General features: G+C 61.8%; 1 protein-coding gene across 5 annotated transcripts; it reads left to right on the forward strand.

Moving 5' to 3' along the window:
• Positions 1–40: 40 nt before the first annotated feature.
• IQCE (IQ motif containing E) lies at positions 41–23668 on the forward strand. 5 transcript variants are annotated; one of them, XM_037057922.1, is made up of 23 exons: positions 41–236; positions 2703–2750; positions 3378–3480; positions 4983–5105; positions 5334–5471; positions 6037–6107; positions 6725–6838; positions 6933–6983; positions 7374–7444; positions 8026–8098; positions 8281–8330; positions 9426–9589; positions 9921–9976; positions 10634–10824; positions 12153–12257; positions 15447–15537; positions 15690–15860; positions 16209–16232; positions 18111–18206; positions 18645–18766; positions 19528–19622; positions 20616–20732; positions 21650–23668. In XM_037057922.1, the coding sequence occupies exons 1-23, from the start codon at positions 75–77 to the stop codon at positions 21841–21843; spliced, it is 2430 nt and encodes an 809-aa protein (XP_036913817.1). In that variant the 5' UTR covers positions 41–74; the 3' UTR covers positions 21844–23668. The 5 variants fall into 5 exon arrangements, with proteins under 5 accessions (XP_036913817.1, XP_036913813.1, XP_036913814.1 ...); XM_037057918.1 differs by having other exon boundaries at positions 43–236; positions 5337–5471; XM_037057919.1 differs by having other exon boundaries at positions 43–236; positions 3435–3480.
• Positions 23669–24170: the final 502 nt, after the last annotated feature.

Here is a 24170-nt window from a genome sequence, read left to right on the forward strand (position 1 = left end):
GGGCTGGAGCGCATGCGCAGGGTCAGCCAGCTTACCCGCGCTACATCCGGGGCTCAGCGGGCCAGCAGGTTGCCATGGCAGCGGGGTCGCGGCAGGCGCGCGGACCGGCCCAGGCTGCTGGCGGCCCGGCGGCCCGTGGAGCCCGGGAGACGGACGGCCGCGCCCACAGCGCCGAGGGGCGGCCAGGCACTGCCGCTGCCATGTCTCTGGGCACCGGAGATCCTGCTTCGGAGACGGTAAGCGTGGGCGGGCCGGCGGGCGGGCGGGCCTCCTTGCTCCCTCCAGCTCGCCGGGTCGGCCGGTCAGGGTACAGGCCGGAGGAGGCGGCCGCCGGTGACAGCTGCCCTGATTGCTACCGCCTGAGAGCGGACCGCCGGCCCCCGCTCGCGTGCGGCCCGCCAGGCTTCGCTGTCCCTCGCCCAGCCTCCAGCGCCTCTGGCTCCCGCCTGCCTTTGCATAGGCCGCCGCTTCTAGGAAGCCCTCCTGGACGCAGCGTCCTCACCTAGGCTCCCGGGATCGGGGCCCGCGTGGGGACGGAGCTCACTGTGTGAGTGCCCGCCCGCCCTGTGCCTCCAGGGACAGGCAGCGGACCTGGCGAGCAGCCGACCCATCCCTGGAGTGAAAGAGGGAACCCCAGGCTAGAGAACAGGGCCCTGCCCAGCCAGCACCGCCCAGAAAAGGCTTCCCAGAGGAGACTCCGCCCAGCTTCCCTCCCTTGGGTCGGGGCGAGTAGGCTCTCAGCCCTCCCTTTAGCCAGTGTTTGTGGCCCAAAGACCGGCTGTGAGGGTCGTGTGTGAGCATTCTAGCAGCGGGAGAGCAAGGCAATGGCCAGGTGATGGGCACGCGTCAGAAAGTGGAAACGGCACCAGACCGCGGAGGAAACTGCAGGCGGGCTGGGAGGGCTGCTTTCCAGTGGGTGTCAGCAGCAGGTGCTCTGAGCGCCCACGTGCTTGGAGGTCTGCAGTGGAGGGACCGGACAGCGCAAAGGCACCGAGATGGGAAGGAGCCTCTGCTCCAGGGCCCAAAAGAAAGCTCGCTGGGCCATCTGTCGTGGGGAAAGGGTGTGGATGGGGGCGCACACCTGGCCTGGCCTCTCGGAGCCTCACAGACCCTGCCGGGAGTGTGAACTTTATTCGGGGCCCAGTGGGAAGCTTCTGGCGGGTTCCAGGCCAAGGGAACCTCGGTCCCTGAGGCAGTGTGCAGTGGCACCCAGAGGAGGGCGCAGTGCTGCTGGCTCCTGGGAGCGGCCGAAGCTGCCTGCTTTTCCCTCTGGGCCGGGGTCCTGCCCGGTTGTCTGCAGGCCGCAGTTACTGCCCCTTCATCTCCGAAAAGTAACTCCTTAGCGATAAAAATAGTTTACGCCCATTAGAGCAAGTCTGAAGAAGGGCTAAAAGTACCCGTAACCTCACTACCTGCGGAAAACCAGTGAATGTTTGGGGTGTTTCCTTCCAGTTTTTTTCAATGCATCTTTTTTTCCATACAGTTTTGAAAATTGAGACATTTATATTGTTTTATAACCTTTGCCATTTAATCTGTTGTTCGTGCTTTTCCCATATTCACACATTTTCAAGAATGTGATTTTGAAAATTCCAACCCGAGGATCCCCCTGTCTTATGGATCCATTTACTTGCGTTTGCTCTTCCCTGTTTGTCTTCTGCTGCTAGAAGCATCCTTTCTCCTTTCTCGTGCACCTGTCAGGCTCCTCCCACAGCCAGGCTCTGTGGGCACACAGCACAGGAGTCAGGCTGCACTGAGCCCTCCAGGCACTTCGGGGACTCAGCCCTCGGCCCAGGCTCCCGGTGGCGTCTCTGCGGAGCCAGTCTGTTTCACCAGGCAGGAGCCACTGCAGGCCAGAGGCTGTCCAGCCTGTCCAGTCCCCACCGTCCCTCAGCACAGAGCTGCCCCCGGGCTTCCTCATGAACTTCACAGAATACTTGCCGGGGTGGGGGGGGAGCAGGTGGTGTGGTGCTCACCCTGCTGTGGCCGTGACAAACCCCACAGTGCAGAGCCCTGGGGTGCCATGGGGCCTGGATGTGAACAGCAGTGAGCCAACGCCTGTGAAAGGCCATCAGCATTTCAGCCTGACCTCCTAGGGGTGGCCCTTGGGTCAGCAGAAGGCACTTGTTAGTCAAAGCCTGTGTTTAAGGCCCTGGGCCAGTCCGATTCTTACCCTCGACCACTGCACGTGCTTGCCCCACGGCCCGGAGGCCGCTGCCACTGGTCGGGGTGGACGGGTCTGCCCGGCACACAGCAGGGACCAGCGTCCTGGTACTGGCATCAGGCAGTGTGGACCCACATCACTCACTGGGCCAGGGCAGGCGCTGGAACCAGGACACTGGGGCCTTTGTTGGCCCAAACAACGCAGGTGGCCCTGAGTGTGGCTTTTACACGACTGTGACTTGCTATCACCAGCACAGGGGCACAGGTTCCTGGTGCTTCTATGGGAAGATGAGTAAGAGAACATGTAAACAGCGTGAGAAATGGCACCCTTGTAGCACACTGTCCCCCGCCTGAGACTCTGGAAATTCGCTGCTAGGCTGGAGTGGCCCCAGGGGGAGGAGTCCTTGCTTTTTGTCCCCCACCTTCTCTTCCGATGCCACCGAGCAGCCCACTGCCGGCTCCCCGGGGGGCCTCTGCCGGAGCGTGACCGCAGGGGGCCCGGTGGGCACCGGGGAGTCTCAGTGTTGCATCTCTTCCTGCAGGGGGATGACAGTCTGTCTGCGATCACCTTGGACTCTGACTGCGAGACGGTGAGTGTGGTCGGGAGGCCGCCGCGTGTCCCAGGGCTGCGGCTCCCTGACACGACTCAGTCATGCCTGTGCCCCCACCATGGTGGTGCCTCGGCCTGGGGCACAAACCCCAGGTGCTACTCGGTGTTTGTAGAGTGGCGAGTCTTTAGCTGGAGTTGAGTAACTGTGACTATAATTTTAAAGCTCTTGTCCCTGAAGTTCATCCTGGGTAGACTGCATGCGAGGCGGTTGACCAGGTCCTTCCTGCACCTGCTGTGGGCCCTGCCCTGACTCCCCGACCTGACACAGAAGGGGTGGGAGCAGGGCTCTGGGCGAGGTTGGCAAAGCTCTGCAGGGGAGGGCACTCTCTGCTGCCGCACAGTGATGTCCTGGCCATCCTGGCCGTCCTGTGCGGGCGCTGGCCCAAGGAAGCATAGGCGGCAGGGTCACCTGGCCACACGATTATGGCTGGCTGAGCCCACCCTCAGGCACAGTCACACCTGGCACCGCAGGCCTGAGGTCCCGCGCCCTCCATATCTGCTATGTGACCAGGGCCACCAGGACTCTGGGGGCCCTGCCAGCCTGAGCACACGCGGTGCTGTGGCACCTCCTCCCTCGTCGTCCTTACACTCCCAGCCCCCTCAACAGGCCAGTGCGGCGGACCCGGGCCGCAGGGGCTCCGGCGGTTTTCGTCCTTCCTTCCAGACCACGGAGAGGAGAAGCGTCCACAGACCTCCACCCACGTCTCCGAGTAAGTATGTGGCTGCCCGCGCCTCCCCCTTCAGCTCCTCCCCGGAGATGGTTTTGGAGCCTGCACTGCCCCCATGTCCTGGGGGAGAGACCGGGGTGTTTGCTCCTTACGTACATAGGATCGCTGAGACCAACACCCCGGCCCCTCGCTTGGTTTTTCTGTTTGGATCTGGGGGGCGTCCGCCGGTCGCCACAGCCCTGGCTCCAGCAGGAGGAGGCCCAGCTGGGAGCCCGTCCCGGAGCTCCCTCAGACTCAGGGCCTCGTGGCCTTTTGTGCTGGGTTTCTCCCGCGGCTCAGGGAGCTCAGCCCCTCGGGATGCAGCCATAGAGGCCACTCTCGGCCTCAGGATCTGTTTCCTGAGACCGGAGCTGCTCGTCGGGGTGGGGGTGGGGGGCAGTGCTGCACAGGCGCAGACCCTCAGGCCAGGGGCAAAGGCAGCGGCAGTCTCCCACGGGCTTGCTGCCAGGAGGTGGCTCTGTCCCCCTCCCTTGGCCGAGCACACACCATACATCGTGCATGGGGTTCTTTGGATGACGACTGACTCTCGCAAACAAGCGCTTATGTGGACATTCGGTTCTGGAGGTTCCTTCCCTCAGAACATCCCAGAGTGCGTGTGGTCTTGGGCTGATGCCCTGAATCTGTTCGAGGTCTGGTGTGTCTTTTTTTTTTTTTAAGATTTTTATTTATGCATTTTTAGAGAGAAGGGAAGGGAGGGAGAAAAAGAGGGAGAGAAACATCAATGTGTGGTTGCCTCTCACGTGCCCCTTACTGAGGACGTGGCCCGCAGCCCAGGCATGTGCCCTGACTGGGAATCGAACCAGTGACCCTTTGGTTTGCAGGCCAGCGCTCAGTCCACTGAGTCACACCAGCCAGGGCCCGATGTGTCTTTTGTCCCTCATGCTAAGTTATAACAGGAAATTTTCCATAAATTTTAAAGCCATGGAAAAAATGTAGGAATTAAAAAAATGCATTAGACTTATATTTTTAGTTAAGAAATATATGCATGTTTTATAAATAACGTAGCTTTTGTATCAATTTGTCATATTTTACAAAATCAGAGATGAAACCCCAGACTAGAAAATATTTTTAAAACATTTCCCTCACTTTAATGACAGACTCATAAAGAGCCTGGAAAGATATAGTTATTTTTGTTTCCTCTAGACAGTTTACGTGTTGAGTTCCAAATGCTAATTACTGTGTTCGAACTATGTAGAAACATAAAAAGCATTTACATTACTGAGTATAAAGCATGCAAAATTACATTCACCACGACAACAACTATGTAAAATACGTTACCTGAAAAAACCAACTGGGAAGTTAACCGCTGTAAGGTTGGTAGAATTGCGGATCTGTACTGTAAAGCAAGCTTCCCGTCATGTTGCTGCTTCGAGACGAAGTGCAAACCAGCGCGAGCGTGCGTCCCCGCCGTAACTGCCACTGTCGACCATGCCGCCCTCCCCTGCCTGCAGTCTTCTGTCCCTGAAACGCCTGTTGCCTTTCAGAGTCGCCCTACTCCTCCCAGCCGAGGGCAGGGCCCTCCTGGAAGTCTCAGAGGTCGGCCGCGAGCTTGCCTCTCAGTCACAGAATGACCCCGAAGCAGCTGTGGCCGGGGAGTTCAAAGCCAGGTACGCGGGTCTCCCACAGAGGCCTTTTGGCTCAGGGGCACACTTCCTGGGGGAGCCCCAGAGGCCGCGCCTCGGGTGTCCCCGTTCCTGAGGGCCAGCGGCCATGCGCATACAGGCTCCCTGACCCCGCTGTCCACTGGTCGGCCGGCTGGCATCACGCCACGAAGTCCGTTATTGAGGCAGGGCCTCCCCTGTGGCGCTTGTACCTAAGCCCTTCCCCACCTCAAGCAGGCGGCGCGGCCCAGCCCCCGAAGCCAGGCCTCACCTTGGAGCGTCCCTGGGCCCACCCCCCAGGCAGCACCCCTGAGCACCCGACGGAGGCGCTGAGAGTGAGGAGGTCAAACCTCAGGCGTTCAGCCAGCAACGGTGAGCTCGTGGGGGTGGTGGGCCTGACGGAGGAAGAGAGGAGGGTGCACCCCGTCCCGGGCTCCACCTGTCCCTGACCCTAAGTTGGGCGCCCCAGAGACACCAGAGGGACTGGGCCTGCCTTCCCCGCTCTCTGTGCTGACGCCTCAGGCTCACTACCTGCCGCGGCCGCGGGCATATCTTAGGTCCTGAGAGATGGGTGCCCGTGAAAGCCAGCGTGCTGTGTGGCTGGGACATCGGAGCGGGTGTGGTCTGTGGGGAGGTGGTGTGCTTGTCTCTGTTCTGGCTGCTGTTGGAGGGGCAAACACACCCTCCCTCCACCCCTCCCCGCCTGCAGCCATCTCGGTGGTCCAGCCCTTCACGCCTCCCACCCAGCGCCTCCCCACCACCACCACCACTGCTCTCCATTTCCTTTGGGGTGCTGTGAGATCAGACTAAAAGTGTTGAAATATTTCCGCTGTTATTTTTAAGGGTAATTTTATTAGCTTCCAGGTTTTTCTAAAGGTACAGCCAAAAATTCTTTCTGCTTTTTGGATGGTTAAGGGGCTTGTGTGTCTCCCTCCAGGTCATGTCCCAGGGACCCCCATCTACAGGGAGAAGGAGGACATGTACGACGAGATCATTGAGCTGAAGAAGGCAGGCCCCCCTCTCTGCTCTAGTCTGACTTGGGGGGAGGAAGCCTTGCCCAGCAGTGGGGGGCGGGAGCAGGGGCGGGACACAGCTCCGGCAGGGCGACACCTGTGCTCACACCCGTGCTCACACCCGGGCTCGTGGCCCTGGGTGAAGAAAGGCCGGCTGTACCTGTGCTCCCCGAGTACCGGGCAGGTGAGGAGCCCTTCGGGGCTCTTGTCGCGGGGAGACCCTCATCGCAGTGCGGCGCCGTGGTGTCTTGCATTCCGTGAGCCCCCCACTGGTGTGTTTCTCCAGTGGAGCCTGAATGGCGGATGAAAGTTTTAGGGGGGCCTCTGCTCGTTTTGATTCTTAGTGACAGGCGCCATGGCAAAGTGGTCACTACCACCCCCCCACCCCCGCGCAGGGCAGCGTGGCTTGTAGAGCGGCGTCCCGAGGGGCGCCCGTGGCCTTCTGGGTGAGAGAGTTCTTAGTGGGGTGGGGGGTCTGCACTGACCCCCCAGTGGCAGTAGTGCCCTCCGTTCCGCTTACTGCGATGGCCAGCCTCCCCGCCACCCCGCCCCGCACGGGGTCCCGGGAGCGACCGGGCGTCAGGGAGCCTGTGCGTGGCCATCTTCCCGCAGTCACTGCACGTGCAGAAGGGTGAGGCGGACCAGCTGAGGACGCGGCTCCGGCGCCTGGAAGAGGAGAACGCCCGGAAGGACCGGCAGATGGAGCAGCTGCTGGACGCGTCCCGGGTAAGGCCCCGCCCCCGGGTGGTGCCCTGCCGCCTGACGGACGGGGCGGGGCCTGCACTGCGCGACCCCTTCACGGCTCCATCTGCTCGCCCAGGGCCCCGATCGCGTGTGGACTCTGGCGGACAAGAGGCCCGACGCCGGCTGGGTGAGTGTGACCCGCAGCAGGACGGGTGGTCTCCCCTCGTGAGGCTGGTGACGGCGCTTGGGTGCAAGGGGTAAGGTCACAGGGTATAGTTTCACTTAGAACGTGTTTTTACAAGAAAGCGTATTCATGTGCTACCAACACAATCTAAACTCCCCTTAAAATCCAATGAAAAAGTCGTTTGTCTGTTCACAAGGGGAGGAAGGGTCTTCTTCTGGGAAGGTGGGGCGTCGCCCCCACAGTGAAACAGTAACGGACAGAAGGAAGAAGTGTGGGCACTTCTGGGTCAGGGTCAGCTGCAGGGGCACCGACCCAGCTGGGGCTGGACGGCCCGTGTCCAGAGGAGGGAGGCCGCGCACAGGTGGCCGGCCTGACGGGCGGCTCTGCGGGCAGGTGGTCAGCGGGCTGAGGCAGCGGGTGCTGAAGCTGGAGCAGCAGTGCAAGGACCGGGACAGCACCATCAGGTACGGCTGCGCGGCCGCCCGGCCACCCCCCACCACCGCCCCACCCCCCCACCCCCGGGCTGCCGGCGCCCTCAGCCGGCAGCTTTAGTCCCACCTGCCAGCCTCTGTCCCTGGTCCCTGCTCCCAGCTGCATCTTTCCACCAGAAGAAGTAAGCGTCCAGCTGCTCTTCTCAGACATTGGTGAGAATGGTGCTGTGCGTCGGCCTCTTCCTGTCCCCATCCCTTTCTCTCCGTAGCCTCCTGGTGCTCCCTCCTCCCCTCCAACCTGAACTTGGCAAATGCTTCGCCATGGTGTCCCGTGTCCCCCCGCCCCTCCGCAGGCACGTCCCGCCGCGGCCCCACTTCAGCCTGCTGGCTGGGAGCAAAGGGGGAGCCTTTTTCAGCTGGGCTGGGGTCCATTTAAGGAAATCCCAAGTTCTATTTTCTGGTGCCCCAAACGTGTCCAGCTGTAAAGGCAGCCTCTTACTAGCAGAGGACAGTGTCAGGGAGTCGGTCACCTGCCCTTGGGAAGCAGCCCGTGGGTGTGTGCACGTTCTGGGGAACGCAGGCACCGCGTGCTGACCATGAGCTTGGGTCCACAGCAAGCTGCAGGCTGACATGAAGACCACGAACTTGGAGGAGATGAGGATTGCCATGGAGACCTACTACGAGGAGGTGGGTGCCCTGTGCCCAGGGTGGGAACCCTGCCCTCCTGGGCCAACGTGACGGGAGCACCGGCACCTAGTGCTTGCCTCTCATGGGGGGAACACGGACTGGCCCCCGGCTGGACTCTCAGGGGAGGGCCGACTCCATCCGTGCGCATGGGCACCTCATGCCTTTCCGCTTGGTGTTTGCAGATCTACCGGCTCCAGACACTGCTGGCGAGATCCGAGACCCTGGGCAGGAAGTATGATAACCTCGGGCCTGCTCGGGTGCCACCTCATGTCCAACCCCGCCCTCAGTCCTTGCTGGCTGTGGGCTGTGTCCCCACGGCCATGGTGACAGAGGCGTGGTCGCCCCATGCTCAGCACGGTCCCCAAGCAGCCGTTGTCCTAATGAACACCCGAGAGCCCCTGGCACGGGGTCAGCAAACACGCGTCTCTGAGACGCTGGGTGCAGGGACGTCTGCCGACTGCGCATGTCAGGACACGCCCTGTTTCCCCGCCCCCACCCTACCCCACCATCAGACCGCCCTGTCGCAGGTCTGCCTCTGCGTAAGTGGCAGCATGCTGGAGCGCCCCCACGGCTCCAGGCACGGCCTTCCCTCCTGCCCTGGCGCCAGCCGTAAACAGCGGGTCGGCGCGCCCTTCCATGCAGGCCTGGGGCGCTGGCGTCGCCCCGCCCCCAGCAGTTGGGCACCGCCGCCCAGAGCGGCCCCAGGGGCTGCAGCCTCACTGCCAGGTCGGCCCTGTTTCCGCTCATAGGTGTGGCTTCAGGTGCTGGTGTCCAAGACACCTCCTCGGTGAGAAGGGCCGACTCGCGGACGTGGGACTCCCAGCCCTGTGGCTGTGTGCTCCCCCAGCGAGACGCACTCTCTGCTCGGGGAACACTGTAAACAGTGACAGGCATGTGTCAAGCAGACGCGAAATGGCCCCAGCGACAGCGAGGGCCAAGGCCACGCCTGAAGTGCCTTGTGCCCTTGGTGCCCGTGGTGCCCATGCACCCGCCGTGGGTTGCCCAGGGTTACAAGTGACCGGTGCTGAGGGGGCGGATTTGCAGGCTTGAAACCTGTGCGTCAGGAGGGTCGCCTGAGCTTCAGACTGATGAGCGGCAGGGCCAGAGCGTCCGAAGCCCGGCGGCGCCACACACACGTCCCCGAGGCCCAGGGCTGCCAGCCGGCACACGGAGCTCTGTTCAGGGTAGAGTGTGCAGGGGGGTGTCAGACTTCATGTCCCCCACGTGACTCCAACACTCATCTGCCGCGCGGCGCCTGTCCCTCACCCACACGCTCGTGGAACCACTCAGAAGCGCGCACTCAGCCGCGGGGCTCTGTGGTCCCCAGGCCGCCGGCAGAGAGGAAGCCCAGCCTCAAGCGGCAGAGGAAGCTGAGCAGCGCCCTGCTGAGCCTGTCGCGCAGTGTGCAGGAGCTCACCGAGGAGAACCAGAGCCTGAAGGAGGACCTGGACCGCGTGCTGAGCAGCTCGCCCTCCGCGGCGGGCAGGAGGGGTAAGGCTGCGCTGTGCACTGGGCCCCCTCCGGGGTGCAGGGACACGAGCACACAGATGCCCCTTGTGGGGGTGACAGCGTGTCAGGGAGGGGTGGATCAGGCAGGGAAAGTGCTAGGGGTGGGGTGAAGGAGCAAAGGAGGCAGCAGGTGGGGTGCACCTGTGAAGAGGGGAGGGGCAGCCCTGCTGAGAAGCCCTCCAGTTTGAGGGTCTTTCCGCCTGGCCAGTGGCCCCACGGTGGTGCCACCCTGGGAGGGGGACCATCAGGCCACAGGAGATGGCTGAAGGGGCCCGCTGGAGGTTGCCCCTTACACGTCCCTGACTGCCCCTAGGCTACTCGGAGTGGAGCAAGCCCCGGCTGCTGAGACGGGTCGCAGAGTTGGAGAAGGTGAGCGTCACTGGTCAGCGTCACTGCCTGTGCTCCAGGAGCTGGGGTGGCTGGTGAGGATGGGACAGGCGGGTGCTCTGCTCCTGGACTCGGGCTGAGCTGGGTGGCCCTGAGCATGCCGTGACACTGTCTGCAGACAGGCGCATCTGCCAGAGGGTGGACGGGACCTGTGGGCCACAGCACACCAGCACCGGGGCAGCGGTGGGTGCAGAGGGTCCCAGCACCTTCAGACACCCAGCACCCTGTGCACACCTGGGCTGTGCACTGCCCAGTGTCATCGGTGGTGCCCTCACCAAGGAGTGGCGCTTGGGATCACAGGAAGTTCTGCTTGTGGACACGCGGAGCGTTTGCTCCCACCGCCCGCCGGGCGGGTTTGCGGACCGTGGCCAGTCCGACTCTGTGGCTCAGGGTGGCTGCGCCTCCCGGGGGGCTGGGGGCACACTCAGAGCCTTGCAGGCCGAGTAGAGGCACCCAAGAGGGGCGGTTTTGTGTATTTAGAGGCAGAAAACAGTGTGAGCTTCGATGCTTCATGGTGGTTTCTAAACAAAGCTCATTAGGAGGCACGGGCCCAGTGCGGTCACAGGTCTCCGGCCCAGTGGCCCAGTGCCGTGGGGACCTCGAGAGCCAGCATCTAACTTGCACCCGTGTCCCCCCCAGACGGTCAGCGAGATGGAAAGCCCAGAGCCACAGGCCGCAGCGGCAGGCCAGCTGGGCCCTCGGGCCCTCTCTGCGATCAGCTGCTCGCCACACCCGCTGCCCAGCACTGAGGACAGTGAGAGTCTCCGGGGCGCCGTGAGCAGCCTGCAGGGCGAGCGGGGGGCCCTGCAAGCCCAGCTGCAGGAGCGAGAGTACGTGGGGCCGCCCTGGGCCTGGGCTGCTGTGGGTGCGGGGTCTCAGGCTCAGGCCGGGGAGCCGGTCCGCTCGCAGCGGGAACCGTGTCTATGTTTGTAGGTGATTCCAGACCGATGTTTTGGTTATAAAGTAAAGGCAGTTTGTGTGGTACAAGGACGGCGTCAGTTGGCCATGTTACACCGTTGAAAAGTGGTCATTTAAGTCTCTCCCCCTGACTTCCGAAGGGGTTTCCGAATTATTTTTTGAATCTTGTGCAAAGATTCAGTAAATGTGCTTATCACATCGTAACGTTGTGATATCAACACTGTGAAACAGTCAGCGTGACCCTAAGGGTTCGAACGGCAAAGCCTTATGACTTTTGCTTATTCTTTGCTCTCCGGTACCTTGATCTGGTGCCCACCCAAAATGTGCCTGTCTCTTCCTCCCGCTGGCAACTTAGGGCTGCTCTCGGTTCAGTTGTCACGAAGAATCTAAAGCCCTGGGCCCTCTGAGACCGTGTGTCCCAGAACCTGCTACTCAGTGGTGGTCAGAGGTGTCGGGGCTCTGCGTTGGACCTGGGAGCCCGGCGCGCCGGCACCTGCAGGCTATAGGGGGACCCCCTAGCTGAGCGGCAACCAGAGCTCGCTGCTGCTGCCGGCCTTACAGGGGAAGGCCAGGCCCTCCGCTCCGACCGGTCCTTCCCCGGGGGTCAAAGCTCACAGTGCGTCTACGGGATTGATGGCTTCTTTGTAAACATGGGTGTTTCAGGGAAGGTTTTGAAACTCAGGCTAGGCGCTCTGAAAAGAAAGTCACGTCTGGGGTGACCCTTCCCGCCACCCCTGCGTTGCAGCAGCTCTGTGCCCGGGGTCCCGCTGTGGGCCCTGCTCTGCTGGCCTCTCCACAGGTGTGGCCTCCTCGGAGGACCCTGGAGAGTTCGGAGCTGAGCTCAGACAGGTCTCATTTTAAAGCCACGTTCTCGGCCACATGTCACCTGTGGGACCCGGGGAGCCCCTCATCCTCAAGGTCTCCGCTCCAGCAGCCCCACTGCCCAGGCCACCCAGCCTTCCAGGGCACTCACCCAGGGCCCAGGCTGGGGACCCAGCTGTGTGACTGTGGGGCAAGCCTGTCCCCAAGAGACTGAGGTCGTGAGAGCAGGGCCACAGCGAGTCTGTATTCGCCACGGGTCCCCTGCACCCCGCTGGGCTGGCACCCGGCCAGTGGGTGCTCAGTGTCCCCTGGGTCTGTTCCTGGCTCCTCCCCAGCTCTGCGCCTGGGCCTGAGTGCTCTGCCTGCTCCGTGGCCCTCGGTGTGACCGTGGCCCTCAAACGCTCTGCTCTGTGCTCAGTCTGGAGGTGAAGCAGCTGCTCCAGGTGAAGGCCGACCTGGAGAAGGCACTGGAAGACCTGCAGGAAGGAGAGAAGGCGAGGAGAGAGAGGGAGGAGGCTCTGAGGTAAGCAGGGCTCGGCATCACGCAGGGCGCCCACGACCCCAGATCCTCCCATGCAGCCAGGCTGGGGGGCCGGCACGGCGCCTCCCCTGCACGCCTGCTGTGCCCATCACTGACGCACAGCCGGCCTGGGTGCCCTCTCCCTCCTCGGGACAGTGCCTCCCACCCACCCGCACAGTGCCGTTGTCCACGGCAGCCCCGGAGCCGGAAGGACCCAAGTGCCCGTCAGCTGACACGTAGATTGAAAACATGGAGCGTGTCCATACAGGGAGTAAAAAGGAGCATCGTTCTGCTGTGTTCCGCTGCAGGGCTGAGCCTGGCCAGTGGCGTCCGGGGGGAGCCAGCAGGAGAGGCCGCGTGCTGTGTGTTGTATGCTGGTGACAGGTCCAGACAGGCCACGCCACAGGGACAGGAAGTAGCGCAGAGGGTGCCAGGGGCAGGCGTGGGGGCGACTGAGACTGACTGAGTGCTGCAGAGGTCTGTCTGGGGGCGACGGGTGAACCCTCGGCAGTTCCCGAATTAGCTGGCGGTGATGGCTACCCAACATCTCGAATTGACCGAGTGCCACTGAATGGTATACTCTAAAACAGTAGATTTTATATCAATAAAAATGCCCCCCAGAGTAGATTAGAAGTCTGAGCAGAGATCTTTAGCACTCAGAACAATTAGTAAGACAGGTTATGCACGAAACACAAACTTTCTTTAAAAACTATATTTTATTAACTATGCTGTTACAGTTGTCCCATTTTCCCCCTTCACTCCCCTCTACCCTGCACCACCCCCACCCCCATTCCCCCTATTGTTCATGTTTATGGGTCATACATGTAAGTTCTTTGGCTTCTACATTTCCTATACTATTCTTAACCTCCCCCTGTCTATTTTCCTTTTTTAGATTTTATTTACTTATCTTTAGAGGGGAAGGGAAGGAGAGAGGGAGAGAAATATCAATGTATGGTTGCCTCTCATGTGTCCCCTGCTAGGAACTGGCCTGCAACCCAGGCATGTGCCCTGACTGGGAATCGAACCTCAATCGTCTGGTTCACAGGCCCATGCTCAATCCACTGAGCTACACCAGCCAGGGCCTCCTCCTGTCTATTTTCTACCTACCATCTATGCTGCTTATTCTCTGTACCTTTCCCCCCTCTCTCCCCTTCCCCCTCCCTGCTGATAACCCTCCATGTGATCCCCGTTTCTGTGTTTCTGTTCCTGTTCTAGTTGTTTGCTTAGTTTGCTTTTGGTTTTGTTTTAGGTCTGTTTGTTAATAACAGTGAGTTTGTTGTCATTTTACTGTTCATATTTTTAATCTTCTTTTCTTAGATAAATCCCTTTAATGTTTCATATAATAAGGGCTTGGTGATGATGAACTCCTTTAACTTGACCTTATCTGAGAAGCACTTTATCTGCCCTTCCATTCTAAATGAAAGCTTTGCTGGATAGAGCAATCTTGGATGTAGGTCGTTGCCTTTCATGACTTGGAATACTTCTTTCCAGCCCCTTCTTGCCTGTAAGCTCTCTTTTGAGAAATCAGCTGACAGTCTGATGGGAACTCCTTTGTAGGTAGCTGTCTCCTTATCTCTTGCTGCTTCTAGTATTCTCCCCTTCTTTTTCATCTTGGGTAATGTAATTGTGATGCGCTTTGGTGTGTGCTTCCTTGGGTCCAACTTCTTTGGGACTCCCTGAGCTTCCTGGACTTCCTGGAAGTCTGTTTCCTTTGCCAGAATGGGGAAGTTCTCCTTCATTATTTTTTAAGTAAGTTTTTAATTTGTTGCTCTTCCTCTTCTCCTTCTGGCACCCCTGTGATTCAGATGTTGGAATGTTTCAAGATGTCCTGGGGGTTCCTAAGCCTCTCCTCATTTTTTTTGAATTCTTGTTTCTTCATTCTTTTCTGGTCGAATGTTTCTTTCTTCTGGCCCACACTATTTATTTGAGTCCCAGTTTCCTTCCCATCACTATTGGTTCCCTGTACACTTTCCTTTATTTCATTTAGTGTAGCCTTCACTTTTTTATCTAATTTGTGGCCATATTCAACCAATACTGTGAGCATCCTGATCACCAGTATTTTGAACTGTGCATCTGATAGGTTGGCTATCTCTTCGTCGTTTAGTTGTATTTTTCCTGGAGCTGTGATCTATTCTTTCATTTGGGCCTTTTTTTTTTTTGGTCTCCGAGGCCTGTTATGTAGTAAGGGCGCGGAGCCTTAGGTGTTCACCAAGGTGGGTCAGCCCAGTCGCTGGGCTGTGACACTGTCTGTGGGGAGGGTCTGAGAGGGAACAATGGTGCTTGCTCTGCTCTCTGCTGGATTTCAGCCACTTCCCTCGCATCCCATAAGCAAACTGGGCCCCTCTGGTGCTGATTCCCGGGTGGGTGGGATTGTGTGCGTTCTAGGACCCTGTGGGTCTCCCCAGTGAACTCTCCTGTGAGGCTGGGAGTCCTTCCCGGCACCTCAGCCCCCACGGGTGTTTTCAGTTGGTGTTTTGAGGCTTTGTCTGCCCGCACTGGGGTCCTGGGTTGGGGTCTGTCCCGCTGCCCACTTCCTCCCAGTTTATCTCACGTGAATGTGGGACCCCCTGCCCCACCAGCTGCCGCTGCCCGTCTCCACCCCCCCACCGGTCTGGATGGATGTTTCTTCTGTAACACCTTGGTCGTCGGACTTCCGTACAGTTCGATTTCCTGTCAGTTCTGATTGTTTTTGTCTTTAAGCTGTTGTCCTTGTTCTGGTTGTGCGAGGAGGCGCAGTGTCTACTTGCGCCTCCATCTTGGCGGGACCCGAACACAAGCCTCTGTTTGCAGAGGAGACAGAGCAGGTTTGGTCCGACAGGGCAGGCGCGCAGCGAGGACCTGCGTTTGCTCCTCCTGTAAAGCCTGAGGCAGGACACGGGGTTCCTCCGCCCACCTGTGTATTTCAACCACCCCAGTCCCCGTCCGTCACCCGCGCAGCGGCAGTTTCAGTCCCTGCCAGCTGCAGGCGTGCTGCTCGGAGACCCCCGGTCCGGGCCCAACACCCGCCCAGCACTCCCACCCAGGGAGACACAGACGGCAGACGCCGCCCTGCGTGCCGTGGGTGGCAGCCGGGCCCCCCGCTCTGGGAGAGGCGTCCTGGCCCACTCTTCAGGCTGCCATCCCCACTGTCACACACGGATGTCTCATGCAGCATGGTGACAAGTGATGTGCCTTTTTTCCTCCCCACATCAGAGAGGAAATTCAAGTCCTGACCAAGAAGGTCCAAGACCTGGAAGCAGGGAAGAAGCAAGAGGAGGGCAGCCGCATGGGGCTGACCCCCGAGGTGCGGCCCCGCTCCCCCGGTGGGCAGGTGGTACAGGTCTCTCCTCGGGGTCGACCAGTCGGGTCAGATCCAGAGCGCAGCCTGTGTCCTGGCAGGTGGCGCCTGCTGCCTTCCGGACGTGGGGTCACCCTTTACACCTCGAATCCCTGCAGGCCCAGCCGCAGCCTCGGCCTCCCTGTCCTGCTGGCGGGCCCTCTCAGCAGCTCTCGGAGCCTGAAGCCAGTGGGGAGGACTTGTCCCAGCCCCCAGGCACCTGCGCGGAGGGGCGGAGACATGCGGCTGCCCGAGCCCTGCAAGCCCGTTGGAAGGTGTACAGACGGCAGGTGAGACGCCTGCACCAGCAGGACGGTGCTGCGTCACTGCCCAGCGTCAGAGACCTCTCTGCGGCCGGCTGTTTCCCCGACCCTCCCTCCCCAGGCCCCTGCGATGGGCAGGCTTAGCGGTGGGCGCAGCAGCACACAGGAGGGTGTGGAGAGACGGAGCAGGCAGACACCCCACCTGGAAGCCCGTGGGGGTCTGGGGCCCAGGGGGTGGCGTGAGTTCACTCCCGCCAAGTTCACGCCCGACTTCCTGCCGAGGAAGTGGCCGGGACTGTGGCTGGGCAGGGTCAGAAACAGACATTGCTGTGAAGCCTTCACCCTCACGGTGACTGTGATTTCTCTTTATTTCAGAAGGAAAAGGCCACGCTGGACGAGGTAAGCAAGGTTCAATTCACCAGTTTCACAAAGGCACATGGGGTGTCTCCGGAAGTTAAGTGTTTGTCTTCCCGGAGTCAGGCCAGAGCCCGGCACTGAGTGTGAAACCCGTGAGTGACGTTGACCTTGAATAAACACTCGGATAACTCACATCTTCACTGGTGCACTCAGTCACTCGTTCATCAGCTCCGTGTGAAGTGCCCTGCTGGCCCTCCAGATGCAGGCATACAGATAGGACAGGACAGGACAGGACAGGTCCTGTCTATACAGGACAGGTCCTCAGAGTTCAGGGGAGCGTGTGGCTGGGGCTTTGTGCGGCCCTGGCTCTGGGGCAGGCCTGGGTGTCCCTGTGGCCACCTCTCCAGCAAGGCGGTGACAGTGAGCAGGGCCTCTCGGGACCAAGGAGGGAGAGGAAGGGCATTCTGGGCGGAACGTTCGTGCAAGTGAAGCCGTGGTCGCAGGGCTTGCAGGTGAGAGGGGAGCAGGTCCGCGTGAGCACAGAGGCAGAGCGGACAGCAGGTGGCGCCGATGGCGTCGGCCTGAGGGCGGCACAGGCCTGAGCCAGGGCTTCTGCCTTCCTGCCGCCTCTCCCCGGCAGCCACCAGCGTGATGCTTTCAGGTGCTAATTAACACTGCCCCTCTGGTCCCTAAGGACCCTGCGCTCCCAGGACCCCTCGCTCCATTCGGAGGCACCTCTGGCCTCACAGCATCAGGCACATCTCTGCCCCGCCCCCCGAGGCCCCTGTTCCAGAGATGTGCCTGTCCTGCTCCCTGGCCTCATCGGGGCTCCCCTGACTCATTCCCCCAGGGATGCCCCTCTGAGCGCCTGCCCCTCTGAGCACCTGCCCCGCCGTGCATCCTCCGGGCAGGTGCTCCTCCCTCATAAGTGCCATGGAGCGGGGCCACCTGTCCATTGCCACTGCGTCCCCTTACCAGAGGCGCCTGGCATGTGGTCAGTGCCTGGTACTTCCAAATGAGTGAGGGAGTGAGACAGGCCCGTAGAGCGAGCTTCTGAGCCAGGTTCTGCTGCCCCATCCCCGTCTACCCCCTCCAGAAGCCCCAGCCTCCTCACCCCAGAGGCCCCGTGAGAAGACCCCCGAGTGGGGCTGTGGTGAGGGCTCGCGGACAGTCTGCGCCTGAGTGTGGCTTCTGTCACGCTGCCTGAACAGCACCAGCCCCCCAGCGCTGACAGTCGCTGCAGCTTGCTGACCCCAGCATGACCGCCTGGCTCTGTGCGAACACCCGTCTGCTCTCGCCGTCCTTGTTCCTTAACCACGAGTCTGTGTCACTGGGCCCCTCACCTCTGAGAAAACAGAGGCTCTCTCTGGGCAACTGCGGTCCTGGGGCATCCAGACCACTGAGGACTCAGTATGCCCAGCGGCCTGGCCGGGGGCCTCAGTCCTGTCGGGCCGAGATGCTCCCACCCGCAGGGGCCGTAACCACGTCAGGCCCCAGCTGCCCCGAACTCAGGCCGTCGGTCTCAGGGCTCCACGTGGTTACAAAAACTGTGACAACATGAGGCCAGGGCTCCCATGTGATTATATGAGGTGGAGACAAAGGGTCCACAGTGGGACGCGGTTCCAGCGTGAGCCCTGCTGGTGGCTACAGCGAGGGCTCGTGCCCGTGACGCAACCTGACAGCCCAGCAGACAGCTCTGTCCCACTCTGAGACACAGTCTACGGGGGCCAGGCATCCGAGCCTCTTCCCCCCGGAGGGCGCTGTGTGTGGCTGTTGGAGGTTCTGGGGACTGAGGGAAGAGGCGCGTGTGTGTCCCTGTGACTGCGTGGCGTGCAATGTCTGTTCTCTGTGGCCAGGCGCAATCTGTGCCTGCCAGCCAGCTGAGAAGTCCACAGCCCCTCTGTCCCCTCTCCCTGCCAGGCGGCCCGTGTGCTTCAGGCAGCTTTCCGGGGACACCTGGCGCGGGCGAGGCTGTTACTGAGCAAATCTCCTAGCCCTCCCAGTCTCCCAACCCAGGTAAGCCTCTGGGGCAGGATTCAGCCGTCAGCTTCATCTGCCCAGGAAAGTGGCCCCTCCTGGCCTCTGCCCTCCCTACCTTCCCTCCACACCCGGGGCTTCCAAGCCTATGGCCTCGGGGCCCAGTGACAGGGAGGTGCTAGAGGATCGAGCAGCAGGCCCATCTTGCAATAAGATGGAAGCTTAAACGTGTAACACGGACCTGCATTTCCCATAGCAGCCTGAGAAAGTGACGAGGCGTCAGCTGCAGGGTCTCGGGTCTGGGAATTGCAGCCCTGCAGTCAGGAAGCTGCCCACCGAGTGAGTGGTAGCGAGGCGAGCCTCCCGTACTGGACTGCACCGTCCCCTAGCTCCCCAAGGTCCAGGGTGACACCAGGCTGCACTGGAGGGCGGCAGCGGGCCTCACGGGGCTCCCGTACCCCTGTGGCTCTCCCGCAGAACTCTCCCGTGCCCTGCGTTCCTAGCCCCACTGTCCAGGCCGAGGGTGACCCAGGGCAAGAGGCAGCCATCACCCTCATCCAGTCTGTCCTCCGGGCACACCTGGCGCGGGCTGGGCACAGGTGAGCTCACGGACCAGCCCCACACTGCTCTGCAGCCCTGGGGGCGCCCAGGGGGCTAGAGCCGGGGCCTTGGCCTGCATGTGCCAGAGCAGAAGGCACACCTCGTGAGAAATTTCTCCGTGCTGTGGCAGGAGGGGTGGCTGCGTCCTAGCTCTGTGCGAGAGACAGACAGAAGGGCTGGACACCAGGTTGCCGGTGGAGCCCAGTGTGTGGACTGTCGGCCTGTCCACCTGTGCCGCCCCTTTCTAAGGGTCAGCACCACCGGCCAGGGCCACCCTTCAGGCCGGACTCCCAGGCAGCAGTCGCTCAGAGCACCACTGCGTGGCCCTAGGCCTGGTGTGGTGGGCCGGGGGACCCACAGTGAGGCTCCGAGCACAGCATGCCTGGCTGGGCCTGCGCCCTGGGCAGCCCAGGCCCTCCCAGGCCCGCGTGCCGCTGTCCTGCCTCCGCCAACCCTTGCTGGGCCTACGTGGCGGACAGCGGCCCCACTGCTGGTAAGCCCACAGCACCGCCCCGCAGAGGGGCCATCCGAGTCAGAACCACTCGGTCCCGGTTCTGTCTCACCGTCACGGGGTCCCTCGGCCCGGGGTGGACAGCGGCGGGCCTCGACCACTGAGACACCGCTAGGGGAGGAGGGTGTCTGGGGGCTGGCCGAGGACACGGCATGGCCCCTGCACGGCTGACCTGAGCCAGGACGTTGGCTCTGGGGCGCGTGGCTGCTGGCTGCCCGATCCGGCGTCACCGCTCCGTCCGTTCCCCAGTCCCAGGACTTGCGCCACGGCTCCTTCGCAGAGGTCGGCTGCTTCGGCCACATGCTGTGGGGCCACCTCTCCAGCCCCCGCGCTGGCTCCCACTGGTGAGTCCCTGTGGTTGTGACCGTCAGTGCTGGGGTCAGCGCGCCCCCAGGCTTCAGCCAACACGGCTGTCCCCAGAGCGTGGATGTGTGAGCATGTGGGAGGGCTCGTCCCCTCTGCGGCACCCACAAACCAGGTCCTGTCTTCGCTGGGAGACGCCTGCGCCCAGCGCCCCTGTCACAGCTCTGTCCTCTGTCCCTCAGGTCTTAGGAGAAACAGGCACAGCTCACAGAGCTGGAGGCAGTGGCTGTTGGTGACGTGGGCAGTTCCCGCCGCCACCTGCAGGCCACCCAGTGGAGCTTCAGGGCCCCGTGACTTGGTTCCCCACTCAAGCCAGGCTGTGCAGTTCCTTCCCTGGGCCAGAGCTTTCCCCACGGCTGGTTTTTTAAGTAAAACTTGGCTCCTCTTTCCTTTTCCCATCCATTAAGCTCCAAACTTGTCACTGGAGACACCTGGTGTGGCTGACATTGCACGTGGTTGTGGGGCCAGGTCCCAGCCCCGCCCAGCTCCCTGCAAGGGGCCAGGGCCGGTCTCCTCGAGTCTGGGGCTCTGCTCTGGTGGATGCAGAGTGGCACAGGGGCAGCGCTGGGATCTGAGACCCTCACTAGACTGAGAACGCAGCCTTGTGGTCTCGGCTGTGAAGGGGCCACTTGGGGACGCTGTTGTCACAGCGCCTGGAGGTTTCCCAGGGAGCTCTGCTCTGTGCTGCCTTCTCAGTGGAGAGATGGACCCCGGAGGGGCCGGGCGGGTAGGGAGCAGTGCTCTGGATCGAGGAAAAGCTGTAGAAGGGAGCAGGTTGTGTGGGGTGTGGCTTGGATTAGCTGCAGGTGTGATGAGGTGGCACAGTATTTGTGTACCCCAGAGGTGACCTCCTGGGAGCGGGTCGTCTGAACCGGAAACGGGGGGGGGGGCGGGCAAGCGATGGCTGTGACAGGCCGTGCAGGCCTGGCACTGGCTCCACAGACCATGTGCATTTCATTCAAGTGTCCTTTCAGGTCGGGAAGACAGCAGCATAAGCCCTGGGGACACCGTGAGGGGACCAGCTGCCAAGGCTGGGGCGCCCAAACCGTGGGAGCTAGGGATACCTGCAGCCCCAAAGCCCTGCAGCCCTGGTGAGTGTGGTCTTGGGGCAGGAGGAGGAGGTGCGAGGGGCCGGAGGTGGGGGGCGGGCTGGCTCGCTCTGCACCAGCCAAGGTCGGGGCCCGTCTCACCCAACCTCCCCACCCTCGAAATTGGGTTTAATCCACTGCGGTCCTTTCTTCCAACTTGGTCTGAGCTAGTGGGCTTGGAACTTTGATTTTTGCCCCAAATCCTCCACTTGTAAAGCTCAGCAGACCAAGATGAGCAGTTCTGGGACCTCGGGGACAGTGGGCACAAAGCCCCAGCCCCCGCAGGAAGCCAGGGGCTCCCCAAGGCCGAGCAGACCCGGCATGGTGACCCTGCGGTCCTGAGGTCAGGGCGGTGCGTCTGCGGACCGACCTCCTGTACATGGACACAGTGTAAACACAGCCTCACTCCACCACCCAGGAGCTGGGCCTGCGTGACTGTGCCTATCGGGCCCTGGGTCCATGTGCTGCTACCAGAGTGTTTCTGGAGAAAAAGCTTGACACGCCTGAAAACTGATGCCGTTAACTTCGTGTTTCCCTTCTAGTAATTGTCTTGAAAGTTACAGAAAAGAAGCCAATCCAATTAGAGTATCAGCGGCATGATGAGTCTTCACTTTAATGGCCTTCCCTTTTCTAACTCAAATCTGTGGCTGGTCACTTTGATGCTCTTATCTTGACGGAGCCACCAGAGCGAGGCCCTTGCCTGTGGCTGCCGACACCCAGGCTTGGTCACGAGGCTTCACCCTTGGAAAAGGCCCCAGGTCCCAGGCTTGCAGACCGAGGTGGGCGTGACCGGGAGGCAATGAGAATCGTTTCCTGGTCCCTTTGGGGTGTGGCCCCGGGCCTGCCAGGGAGAGCCTCACTCGCACACCGGCACCTGGGGTGTCTGGTGGGACCCGCCTTTCCTTCTCTGTTCCTTTCAGCCGAGTCCCCGCCCGCAGGGTGGCCACCCCTGGCACTCCCACCTGTGGAGGACACCTGCTCCGCAGACTCTGACGACTCTGATGAGGTGGTTGTGGCTCTGCGGCCGACCGTGAAGAGCGCCTCCCGCCCACCCCGGGCCCTGGGCCCCTGTCAATGCAGCTCCCCTGGCGACGCGCTGTCTGGGGAGGGGTAGGCTGAGCAGATGGTCACGCTGAAGGGCAGTGCCTATGCCTGGCCTGAACCGCAGCTAGGCCCGTTCGTTTGTGGGAGGAAGCCAAGTGCCTTTGTCTCGTCTTGGGGAGGTGTCTGCAGTCCCACCAGCCCCTGGTCTCCCATGCTGACGCATCACCACAACTGGAGGGGCAGCCAGGGAGCCCCGAAGACACATTTCTCTCACAGCAGCTGGTGGCCGCTGACCCTTCACCCGGAAACAGTTGAGCCAGGCCTAGTCCATCCGACTGTTTGGTCTGCAGCCTGCCCACTCGATCTTCCTCTGCCCGCTTCCCCCACTGGACCGACTGGGAGCTTGGCTGACGTGGGTGCTGACCCGTGCCTGGTGTCATCCCCTGGGCCAGACCCAGGCAGCCCGACCCAGCCCATGCTGGTTGCCAGGCTCGGAGCTGAAGGTCTGTGGGAGCCGGTCGACCAGGAAAGCACCGGGCCACAAGCCTGCGTGATCCTCGTCCACAACCAGGCGGTCTGCGTTTCCGTCCACCTGAGGAGCTCCAGGCTGTGTGTCCGGAGGGGTAGGGCAGCTGTGTCCAGGCCGGCCTGCGCTCTGAGACCTTCGGGGGCCTGGCCAGCGCGGCACTGAGAAGGATGAGCCTGTGGGTCTCCCAAGAAGGCGCCCCTGTGCCATGGGAATACGCACTTCCACCGTGCCCCAGGGTCTCCTGCGGCCCAGCACGGAGGGCCTCGTAAACGCAGAGCCTACCTCCGTAAACAGCAAACCTCAGATGACTCCAGCCATCCGATGGCCCATGTGCATCCCTGGGGGCCTCAGATGCTGCACCAGCTGGGCTCCAGGCCTGGGCTGGCCCCACATTGCACTCAGGCCCCAGGTGGGCACAAGGCCGAGCAGGGGGCAGGGCCAGGGGCTTGAGCAGGGCGTGGAGCAAGCTCGTGGGGGGAAAGGCTCTGGGAGGTGGCAAGGCCAAGGTCCCTGGGGAGACTGGAAAGGGAAAAGTGACCTAGGAGAAGGGACCGCAACCTCAGGTGTCAGTGCCAGAAGGCCAGGTCCTGCGTGTCTGGGTCGAGGAGGGGCTGGTGTGGCCCACGGGCCTGGTTCTCACCACAGTGCCTGCGCATCCCAGGCACCTGACAGCAGAACACACCCGTCTCACCCCAATACCCCAAACCAGCAGTGACCAGGTGTGGCCGCTGGGCCTGGCTGCCTGAGCTGTGGGTGGGCAGCAGGCTGCTGTTCCCACCCCCCACCCAGCTCCCATCTGTGGGCCGATGCCAGCCGGAAGTGGGCTGCCAGACTCGGCAGGCAGAGGAGAGGGTGAGGCCACAAGCCACGGTGGGAGTGGGTGTGTCGCAGGAGGGTCCCAGGCTGTTGGTTCGGGGGTACAGTCCCTGAGAGTGAGGGGCGTGGCTGGGAGCCGCCCCTGTGGGGGTGGTGAGGGGCAGAGAGCCGCAGGGTCATCGCTGTGGGGACCAGGCAGGGAGCAGGGCTTCTGCAGCGCGGTCACTGGGTGCGGTGAGGAGGGACCCTGACGGCGCCCTGGCTGTCCAAGCTGTGCTGTTGGGCGAGTGTCTGCCTGAGTCTGCGAGGTCCCCTGGGAGGGAGTGGTCCTGGCGTCAGGAAGAAGTAGACCACCAGGCTCAGCCATGCAGGCAGCAGGGCAGGACAGTCAGGCTTCCTGTCCACTGAGCCCCCATCGGTGCAGGGCACCTGCCCGCCACCCCGGTGGGACCCGGCTGGGCTCGCTGGGAGCCCCTCCCATGTCTGGAAGCCCTGATTCCCCCTGCTCATCACTGTTGGCCCGCACAAATAAAGGTGGTTCTGCAGCGCATTCGTCACCATTGCCCATCGGCACGGCGGCTTGCACTCTTCCCAGGTGTGGACCGTAGCCACCACGCTTGCGTGTCACCTGCTGGGCCCCGGGCCGTGTGCTGGCTGTCTGGCTCCGGCCTCCCTGTGTCAGACCTGGCTCCTCTCGACACCTCCGTCCCTCCAGCTCCCCCCACCCCCACCAGTGAGGGCTTGCGCATCAGGAAACAGAGACGGGGTGTTTTCCCCGATCCTGTTTCTCATCTGTTTTAGGGTCAGGGAGCGAAGGATCTGCTCAGGAATCACCCACAGATGCCAGCAACAGGCAAAGCTGATTTCTGGGAAACCTGCCACCGCTCTGTCCAGTTGCTCCCGTCCCGGGAAGGCCTGCTTCCCAGCGCCCTGCTGCACGGGATGAGGTGTTTGTGGCCTCGCCCGCCGGTGCTGCTGGCCCGGCCCTTTCACTCTCTGTGGCCACAGACCTGCTGAGCCCATCCCGGCGGACTGACCGCGCACTCCGCCAG

The sequence above is a fragment of the Sturnira hondurensis genome, unplaced genomic scaffold (assembly GCF_014824575.4).
Source record: "Sturnira hondurensis isolate 20B ecotype Veracruz unplaced genomic scaffold, ASM1482457v3 Scaffold0009733, whole genome shotgun sequence".
NCBI lineage: Eukaryota > Metazoa > Chordata > Mammalia > Chiroptera > Phyllostomidae > Sturnira > Sturnira hondurensis.

What these genes read in the sequence shown, in the direction of transcription:
- IQCE (XM_037057922.1), top strand. Translation starts at nt 75, where the DNA reads ATGGCAGCGGGGTCGCGGCAGGCGCGCGGACCGGCCCAGGCTGCTGGC. An exon ending in GCCGGGGAGTTCAAAGCCAG is followed by an intron (nt 5,106 to 5,333) that starts GTACGCGGGTCT and finishes CCCCACCTCAAG; the next exon opens with CAGGCGGCGCGGCCCAGCCC. An exon ending in CCCCGCGCTGGCTCCCACTG is followed by an intron (nt 19,623 to 20,615) that starts GTGAGTCCCTGT and finishes GTGTCCTTTCAG; the next exon opens with GTCGGGAAGACAGCAGCATA.